This window comes from Desarmillaria tabescens, assembly GCF_030435595.1.
Source record: "Desarmillaria tabescens strain CCBAS 213 chromosome Unknown EV420scaffold_158, whole genome shotgun sequence".
Classification (NCBI taxonomy): Eukaryota; Fungi; Basidiomycota; class Agaricomycetes; order Agaricales; family Physalacriaceae; genus Desarmillaria; species Desarmillaria tabescens.
Window position 1 is genome coordinate 57,699 of NW_026848457.1, and position 9,533 is coordinate 67,231.

The following is a 9,533-nucleotide window of genomic DNA, read 5'->3' on the forward strand; positions in this document are numbered from 1 at the left end:
GACTTTCCTACAGTACTCAGAACATGCATACACATGAGAAAGGACTACCACACTCACCTTTTGGCCTTGGGGAATGCATTCGTATTCACAGAAGAATGCTATAATTCATCCCTAGAGAAATCCAAGAGTGACATCTGCAATGAGGAGAGAGAAAGAGACTTGAGGGAGAAAGAAAGAGAGAATGTGTGGGCTGTGAAAGGCTAGGCTGGAGTCCATCAGTGGCATCTGCCAAGATGTCTTTCACTCTCACAGATTCTTCTTCCTCCATGGCTGCTACATTGGTAAAGAAAGATGCTCATTTTCTTTGCTCAGGCAACTCAGCCAAGCCTCTTGCTGATGTTTGCCTCATCTGCACCAGGAAGGGGCATAAGATCTCAGATTGCAGCTACCAAAATTTCAAGTCAGGAGATTCCACCAAATGCAAACCCTGTCGGAAATGTCCAAAACAGGTTATGGTGACATATAAGGTACTGTAATGCTGTAATGCCACGGTGGGGTTGATACGGCCCGATAAGAAACAAGTTCCAGAATATACGAAACCGTATAAGGATTGCTGTCTGATCTTATCGGCCATGATAAGATTAGTAATAAGGAAGCAGCCTACCGGACCGAAGATAAGAGCCGGCTGATTATAAGGTCATGATAACGTTCCCAATAATCCAGTAAGTGAAATCAGCATTGGAAAAACAATAGTACCATTCTAGTCCTCTTTCTAAGCTTACAATGCTAATGCAGTTACTAACAGGTTAAGTAATCAATTGGAGCTACTAGTGAGAAAAGTTACAAGATGAGGGATCGAACCAGTGACCTTAAGAATAATACATAAGTTCATGATATTAGTACAGTTAAGCTATATTGCTATATTTCTTTATGCAACCCCAGTTTACATGACACACTTGTGACAGGAATAAGCAACTTCATGCGCCTAACTTCCTTACCACTCCACAAGTGTGAGGCATTGAAAAAAAAATGTATTCATGTAAAGAAATATGCTACCCATATACATCGTCATTTTCTAGATCTCCTGCTTCCTCCTGGACCTGTGACACCTGCCACTGAGTATCAGCCCGTGTACCTCGACGAGTGGGCCTTGCATCATGCTGAGGCTGATTGGTTTGCATCTGAGTTGTTCCACGGCCATGGCCACAGCTGCCCACCTTCCCACGAGACTTAGCACCACGCGTGCGGCCTTTTGCTTGAGTAACATCAGTTTCTGTGCTGACTGTCAAATCAGTATCTCCAGGATTTGGAACAACATGGCCTTGTCGACTACGCCGAATTTCCGGTACCTCCTGTTCCTTGTTGGAAGGTGCTTCAAGCTGAAAATTAACCATTTTGACACCTTGAATGAGTTCTTGGACCTCTGGATCGGCAGTGACAGTCATCACAGCATCAGAAGGTGCATCATTAGCCATGGGAGTGTCTGATTCGGCATCTGATACATCAGCAAATGCTTTCTGAAGCTCGATGAACTCATTGTCATCATCACATGATGTTCCATGCTGGTTTGTACCTAGTCTCGAGGGCTTCTCATCAAAGAGAAACCTATTATATGCTGCGATGGTTTGCTTCATGTGAGATGTCGAAATCGCCTCAATGATCGTTCTCTTGTATTGGTAGTAGTCAGAAGCATAGTTGATGCCTGAGCGACCACCATGCTTATCAAAGCATTCATCATCAGAGAGGACAAAACGAGCCTGATAGTCACGTTAATACTGTAATTGAGATCAACTAAAAATAGACTTACAACAGTGGCAGCATATGCCATAGTCCCTGGCGAAGTTTCGGTTAATTTCCAGAGAAAAGCATTGGTTTGCTTGCTCTTGACAGCTTTTTTTGTGGACTTCTGTTTGAGACTGGTGCCACCATAAAATATAACAAAGAGAATCTGAAATATAATATTAGTATGAGTGATATAAATTTAAATCCGAGAGAAGGGGACAATGACTGTACCTTCATCAGTGTGGTGCTTCGAAAGATAGAGCATGGGTCACCTTTCACCCCATCTTCCCAAAGAATGGGGGGCAGCGATGAGTAGGTCTTATTTGATGGCCTATACCCGAGGAGGTCAAGGCAATGAGGATCCGTCAAAGGATCAAAATCGGTATTACTGGCGGATGGAACCAACGCGCCGAATATAGTGTGGAAGGCATCGTTTTTCACATGATTGAGGAAAGTGGATCGGCCATCAGAGGCGGATTTCAGGAACTTGAAATGAATCTCAGCAACAACGCAGTGAAACTAAAATGAGAACATACAAGTTTCTTTCCGGACCGTAATTCTTAGCAAAGCAGAAGTGAAAATTTTCCTTGAGTGCGGAGTAGATTTCAGCATAGAGTGCATCTTGCTCTGATTCTGCAGACGCATATCGTGCAGCACTGAGAATGAGGCCGGCATTTGCTGATGGTCTCTCCTTGAAGATTTCGGTGTCTTCTGGCCACAAGTCGATAGTGACAATGCAGCGCTTCCCAAACTGAAGAATAGTTTTTTCTTGCTCGGCCGTTAATCCAGAATCCGAACCTCTACCCTTAGACTTGGTAGAGCTTGCGGCTGACAGTTCGAGGAGCCTCTTTGCGTCGATGAGCGCATTGACTTGCAGCTGGGTGTCACGAAGAGTCTGGTTGCAAAGAGACTGTAAGCACTTAAAGGATGGTACTCTGAGAAAATGAATATTACCTTGCTCAGGTCCCAATAGCCTTCAAGGAGACGCACCACATCAAGAACACCGTTTGTGGAGAAATACTCTTGAATTTGTGTGAGATCGAGCATGGCCTGCGGCGGTTGGGAAGGGGCTGCATCTGAGGCAGACTCTGTGGGAGTTCCTTGCCTAGGAGTGACATTGTGTTGTTGTGGTTCAGTGGACATGGAGGACAATGAGAATGTATTACAAGTACTGGTGATTGAAGACTCACCTTTTAAACAGAGAACCACAGGAAGCCCTGTGAGTGTGAAGCGTCCATTAAAGAGCGTAGTAGCATCTTCTGCAGGTAAACGTACTGTTACACGATTCAAACATGAGTCGAAAATGCAGTAAATAGACCTGAAACGCACATGTGGGTTTCATGAGGCCCGACAACAGCTTGCGGAAATGAATTTAAGTGGTGGAGTAAGGCAGGGCTTCAGCATACTGTATTACAAGGATGTGTAATCACAGAGATGACTTCAACGAGGTTTCAGAGAGGCGGTGATGAGGCAGGACGGTAAGGTACATCGACAAAGGGCCATGGGTTTCAGATACTTTTGAAATACCATTTATCTGTTACTTTATATGATAAATATCCTGATCCACCCAAATATACATATTTGCTATATGTCTACTTACTACAGAATATTACGATAGCCTATGAGTCGTCGGAGTGAGTGGTTTGAGCTGTGGATGAATCTCAAACACTCATTCCGCTCCCTCAATCGCTGCAGTCTGAGCAACCGAGCAGTGATCGAGTGGCTGTGTTACTTCTTTTCTTCCCTTTAACTACCACCTCGCTGACGACTAACACCCATCTGCCTCCCCAACAGCCTTTTCGTGGGCTTGAAAAGGTATGTTCTCATATGTTTTCTTCTTCTTCTTCTTTTTAGGGTCGATTTATGCACCCAGCGGCCCCAACAGCCACACAGAGCGACCGTTCCACCCTCCCCACCCCCCGTGTGTAAGCCCTCTTGTGAGGCAGCACTAGACCTAGCTCCACGTGATGGATGAAACCACCACAGCCATCAACAATGACCACAGTGTCCAACAACGCCCCTAGTGCTGCAAATACGGCTCACCATCCCCATCTGACTCGGCCAGTTACCCCCACATCAACATCGGGGCCAATCGTGTCCACACACAGATGGACGACCCACCGACGAGTAAAAACGAACCTAGGAATCGAATATCGGCCATCATCTATAAGTAGGAGAGGGGGTATGAACCCGAATGGCACGATGGGAACGACGACGATGACCCAGATGATGGTGGCGACAATGGGAGGGAATGGGAGGGACCGGGAGGGATGTACAATGGTGCAGGGCCATGCTGGAGAGTAGGGGTGGGTTGTGGAGGACGTTCCAGGGCATGTGGGAGCGGGAAAGAGCAGGAGAGATTGAGCGGGATGGAAGGAGGAAAGTCGAGATGCCAATGGCCGATGACGAGGACGACTACTGTGTGCCTTGGACCATTGATGGACGACTGGAGTGCGCATTGAACGCGCCAAAAATCATAGCTGTACAACGATTACCACCTCCGCTGTTGCCTACCGCTCCCTGCCAAACATCGGGCTCTACCACACCACCCTGCCCACCTACCAACCCCAAACTCATGCATCTCCCATTCATTGAGTGGGAGATCATGATTCCGATGTTTTTTTCTCTCCCGACCCTGTCGACACCATCTGCCCGCCCACCATCCCGACACCCACCCTTTCCACCTCATATTGCCCCCCACAGCCCTCCACATGGGGCAACAGCCTCACCACTCTCATTTTCAACAATGGAAAATACAGTGGTGAAATCATTTCTGTTCCATTCCCCCCCCATCATCGTCGAACGGCCGCCCTGCTGACTTTTTTGCCCCTCACAAGTGGTATATCACTCTCCATCCCTACGAAATGTCATATTTCGTTGGCAGGGGTACTGATACCACTAACGGCTCGATGCCTAACTCTGCTCTCGATGCCTATGCCCTGCTGTGCCTAGCACGGCGAGGGGTATTATTTTTTTTGCCTTTTCTTGTTCCTGTGGGCACATATATAGAGTTTAATTTATCAATATAATAATGGTACTATAGTCTAGTTGGTAGAATGCCTTGTGTGTGTTTGTAACTTTGCTGTTGCTTGTGTTCAATCCTAGTTTGCTGTAATATTTTTATTTTCTTTACGCTAATTTATTCACTAGTAAACAAAGATAATCCAAATCAGATCATACAGTGAACAAGAATTTTTGATACATTAGTCTACAGCTGTATCTGTAATGATAGGGTGCACATCCATGATGTCCTTGACCTAAGGATCTGATATAGAGATGTGCACTGTATCTGTACTACAGTGGGTACATACGGTGAATATGGATATGGGCCCATACCATGGCTACTTTTGATGACCTAAAATATGGCCATATTCATACAATTAAAATACAGTTATTGGGAGAGTGGCCAGAGATAGTCTAATACAATTGAGGTAAGTACGGATGATCTTAATAAAGCATATAACACTCACATCTTGACTCTAGATATTTGTCATCACTGTAAAACTGTCTGTATATGGACAGCAGTACAGATATAGTACAGATTTGAAGTCAACTGTACCATACCATGAACAAGAGTTTTTATATAGTCTATAGCCATATTGTCTGTATCTATAATGGTACAGTGCACATCCCTAATCTGATATACTAACACTGATAGGACTTTTTAAACTGGCCATATGGTACAGTATATGGATAGTTTCATAACCATCTGAGACCATAATTTTATACCTATATATTGTATATTGTACAGTGTGCAGCCCTATCAATTATGATCTCCGATTGGCTGAAACCCGGAATTTATGTCAAAGCTGAGATTCGATTTTTTTTGAGTCAGAGAAACATGTCAGTATCAATGATATCCACAATGAAGTAATCCTGGCCATTATTAAGATCTGAGTCTGCATCTTTTACCAGGAGTGCACCACAAACAATAGAATATATAGAAACAAAGGCTGAATGAATTCGTGGGCATGCACGAACTCGATAAAATCCTAAATCTTTATCTCTTTGATGCTTCCAACGTAGATGGCCATCAGTTACAGGAGCATCATAGGGATGAACTAATGCCAATGAATATTTCTGTTCATTAAATTCACACTCAAAGAGTTGAATTAATTCTGCCACATACAACCCATCAGTAGTATTGACAATAACACCATCATAACGTGGATGATTGTAGAACATTGGACTACATCGTAGTAGGTCTGAATTCTGCTTTAGATTTATGTATGACTGATAATTGACAGAAAGAGTTTGATAAGTTGTTATCTATATAATTTCAATCTCAGTAAAAGCAATATTTGTTTAAATCAATGATACTAGCCTTGTCATTAGGAGAATAATGAATTTTTTTTTTCTTTTGCAATACATCCTTCTGATACTCGATTTAGAAATCCTGTCATGAAACCTCCAAGATGAATTCGAAACCGATCATAAGCTAAATCATGAGAAAATGCATTCTCTAGCTCAGAAAATGTGCTAGGATCTTTTGATGTCTTTTTAGGACTATGTAGATATGCTTTCTTTAAAAGACCATCAGATACATGAGTTTCAATAGTGAAATGTTTTTCTTCAGGTAGATCATCATCTGCATTGAGCAAATCAGATTTGTACTTTGTATGCTTTTTCCATCGATCCACCTTTTGCCGAATCTGCATAGCAACATTGTACCGATGGTCAGTTTGAAGAATCTAAAAGTATATTAAATTAAATCATATATCTTAAAAGAATAAAGTCTTACTTGATCAGCAACATTCTTAAAGTTTGTTCATATTTGATATGCCTTTTTAAGTGGTCCATGCATACTTTCGTTAATCTTGGTGTTATAATTTTTTGTTACACCTTTTTCTTGAATATCACTGAATAGATGTTGCTGTGTATGCATTTTTGGAATATCCCAATGTGTTGGATTTTGAAAATCACTGTCCTGAGTAGTTGTTATATACTCCTAAACATTTATTAGTATAAAGAGCTATTGATCAGTTTTATTAATATACCTTCATTCTCTCCTCAAAAACTTGTATTATTGATTGTCCAGCCTTTATCGTATCTTCAGTATGCACATCCATTGCTGCATACACATCCAATTCTAAATGACTTTGAATACATTTAAGAAGCAAATAACCAGCAGGATCCACAGCCTTTGTTAAAACTGCTTGAGCAGCAAAAAGGATTTGCTAAATGTATTATAAATAATGAACTTAAATTATAATAATACACACTTACTCATGACATATGTTCATATTTCTTTCCATCAGCAAAGTCAAAAGAAAAAACGGATGTGAGATGGGTAAGATTCCTCCATCATGGAAATGATTTAATCCTAATCAAAAAGATTTAGTTATAAGTAATTACTTTTAATATTTTACATACACTTCATCAATTTTAACTTTAGCATCTCAGCCCTTGAATCTATCTACATGCTCAATGAGCCGTGACAGCAGATGATCAAATAATCCAATTTGGAAAGCATGTAGTCTGTCCCAAGATACAGCATGATAGGGATTAGATCATTCTATTTCCCAAAAGATGTTCTGAACAAATTGTCAATAGCTTTTCTTGTATTTAAATTTTTTACTTACAGGTACTTTATGGAGACCATGTAATTTTAAAAGTTCTTCTGCTTGATCTGCATTAAGCAAACAAGCTCTATCATATATCTCTTTCATAGACTCAGTTGTCCGTAATGGATATGTTATTGAAAGATCTGATAGATTTGTCAATGGTATCAAGCAGACTGGACAGGGATAATTTGCTCTGCCACCTCTGGTCAATGTCATCATACAACTATAGCAATATCAGCTTGCATATATTATAAAAATATGAAATATACTAACTGTTCCTCATAATCAGCAGAGAGAATGAGAATAAAAGGATATAAGATTATAACTTTGTCTGAATTTGGTGGTTGAAAGGCATAACCACTGTGAGAATATTGTGCAAGAGATCCTAGAATTTTCCAAAAAGCTTCATGCCAGACAACTCGCTTGAAATTGATCCATGATGGCTTTCCTTTATGATCTTCTTCTTCTTCAACCTGTAAAAATCAAGATTCATAAAAAAAGCTGAAAAGCAAAAATATCCAACTCACAATTGGAAGCCATCCAACCACACAACCTCCACCAAAATTCTTCCCATTTCAGATTTGATCAGGAAGATTAGCACAGCATGCCATAACTGGATAGCCTTTAGCAGTACCAAATGAAGATAAACATGATTTATCAGCATACAAAATATATGCTAAAGGTTTTCCATTAGGAGGAAGAGAACTCTATAGCTAAATTTAAGTATATTAGTTAGATTGGCAATAATATCTGCTTACTTGAACTTCCCAAAATATATTTCCTGACCATGGTTCATTAAAAAACCATGTTCGAATGCCATTTTTATCTTCCCGAAATAAATGAACTGCATCCCATACAAAATATGGTGCAAGATCTTTATCCCGTAACAAATCAAGTGTCCAATCCCATAATGGTCGGTAGTGGACATCATAATTTCGAACTTCATTTTTATATGGAACTGATATTGTTTCCTTTTTGAACTATTGAAAACATAGTAATATTTGAGTATAAGTATATTAATAAAATATGAATATACCTTGGTAAACAAATTCTCTGCCCGTGACCATGCTTCTGCAAGATCATTCTCATTTCGGATAGTGTATTCTGTTGATTGACTGCCTCCACATTGGTCAATGATGCTGAAAAAATCACTGCATGCTTGGTGATTCATGCCTGTATGCAAAATGAATTCTGCTAAATCAAAATCCAACTGAGATGAAAATGGATGCCAAGGGTGGCTATCAAAAAGTGAACTCTGCTTGCTTGTGCTGTCAGCTAAAAAATCTCTGAGAGGCAAGATCTGAGGATCTAAAATAGCAGAAGGATGATATTCCTTGACAATCTTCTCATCAATCAGATTGACATGATCAATGGAATTGAGAATCAAGCAAGCTGCATTGGAAGTATCGTTATCTTCTGGAGTAACTTGATCATCAACTGATGAGGACTCTGGAGATGTTTCATTGACATCTGAAGATTTTGTTTAGATATTATATCTGATATCAAAATAATAACAACATACATTCAAGTTCTGTGCTATGATAATCCAAAGTTGCAGATCCTATAATGTTTATTGGTGTGAATGAGTTTGCTGTAGCTTTATAAAGAATAAATTCAGAATACTAAAATAATTGTAGACAAGCAACTTGTATATCGTACCTCTTGTCTGCTGGTCCAAATCATTGTGGAATTGAGAATCCGACAACTGCTGGTCTGACTTCTGCTTGCAAGCTTGCTTGTGATTTCCAATTCCCTGAATGCTAAAGAAGCAGCTGCAGTAAGGACACCTCTCTCGACGCTGAGGTAGAATATTTGAGGACATGTTGAGGTTGCAGAAGAATGATGGGGGAAAGATGGACTGAAGAAGCCTTACCGTGTACATGCATACATATAATCGTTCACCTAATCTCAGAGAAATCCTAGATCTCATATCAAAATGCATGTTCTGACATCATGATCTGCAAGATTAAATCAGTATCCCATGGATTTCATTAATAGTGTCATGAAAATCAAGTAAAGTAGCCCAATGATCTCAAAATTCAAAAAGAGTTGAAATCTGATGAAATAACATAATTGGCTTGAATTCCCTGCCTCCAATTTGCTTTCTGATCCCTGGATCATATACATACAAGCAAGATGAACGTGTTTCCATCATTCTCTGATGCCATCGTATTTATTCCTGGCCAACCAATGCCATCATTTGATTGGAATCAGCGTGAGACTCACAAGGAGCCAAAAACATCGATG

At 40.5% G+C, this 9,533-nt stretch overlaps 3 protein-coding genes across 3 annotated transcripts; all 3 read right to left on the minus strand.

The window, feature by feature from the left end:
* Positions 1-992: 992 nt before the first annotated feature.
* EV420DRAFT_1678552 (uncharacterized protein) lies at positions 993-2,865 on the minus strand (the record flags this gene model as incomplete). The annotated part of the gene is made up of 5 exons (XM_060479178.1): positions 993-1,697; positions 1,748-1,888; positions 1,954-2,208; positions 2,255-2,617; positions 2,677-2,865. The coding sequence occupies 5 exons, from the start codon at positions 2,863-2,865 to the stop codon at positions 993-995; spliced, it is 1,653 nt and encodes a 550-aa protein (XP_060321925.1).
* A 2,688-nt stretch (positions 2,866-5,553) lies between these two features.
* On the minus strand, positions 5,554-5,973 carry EV420DRAFT_1281921 (uncharacterized protein; the record flags this gene model as incomplete). Its single annotated transcript, XM_060468286.1, has 1 exon — positions 5,554-5,973. A coding segment is annotated over one exon (420 nt), but the record flags the coding sequence as incomplete, so codon positions are not given.
* A 1,422-nt stretch (positions 5,974-7,395) lies between these two features.
* On the minus strand, positions 7,396-9,131 carry EV420DRAFT_1678556 (uncharacterized protein; the record flags this gene model as incomplete). The annotated part of the gene is made up of 8 exons (XM_060479179.1): positions 8,946-9,131; positions 8,809-8,883; positions 8,323-8,756; positions 8,045-8,266; positions 7,901-7,993; positions 7,814-7,852; positions 7,556-7,759; positions 7,396-7,509 (listed from the first exon to the last, which is right to left on the minus strand). Exons 1-8 carry the CDS (start codon positions 9,106-9,108, stop codon positions 7,396-7,398), a joined length of 1,344 nt encoding a protein of 447 aa, XP_060321927.1. The 5' UTR covers positions 9,109-9,131.
* Positions 9,132-9,533: the final 402 nt, after the last annotated feature.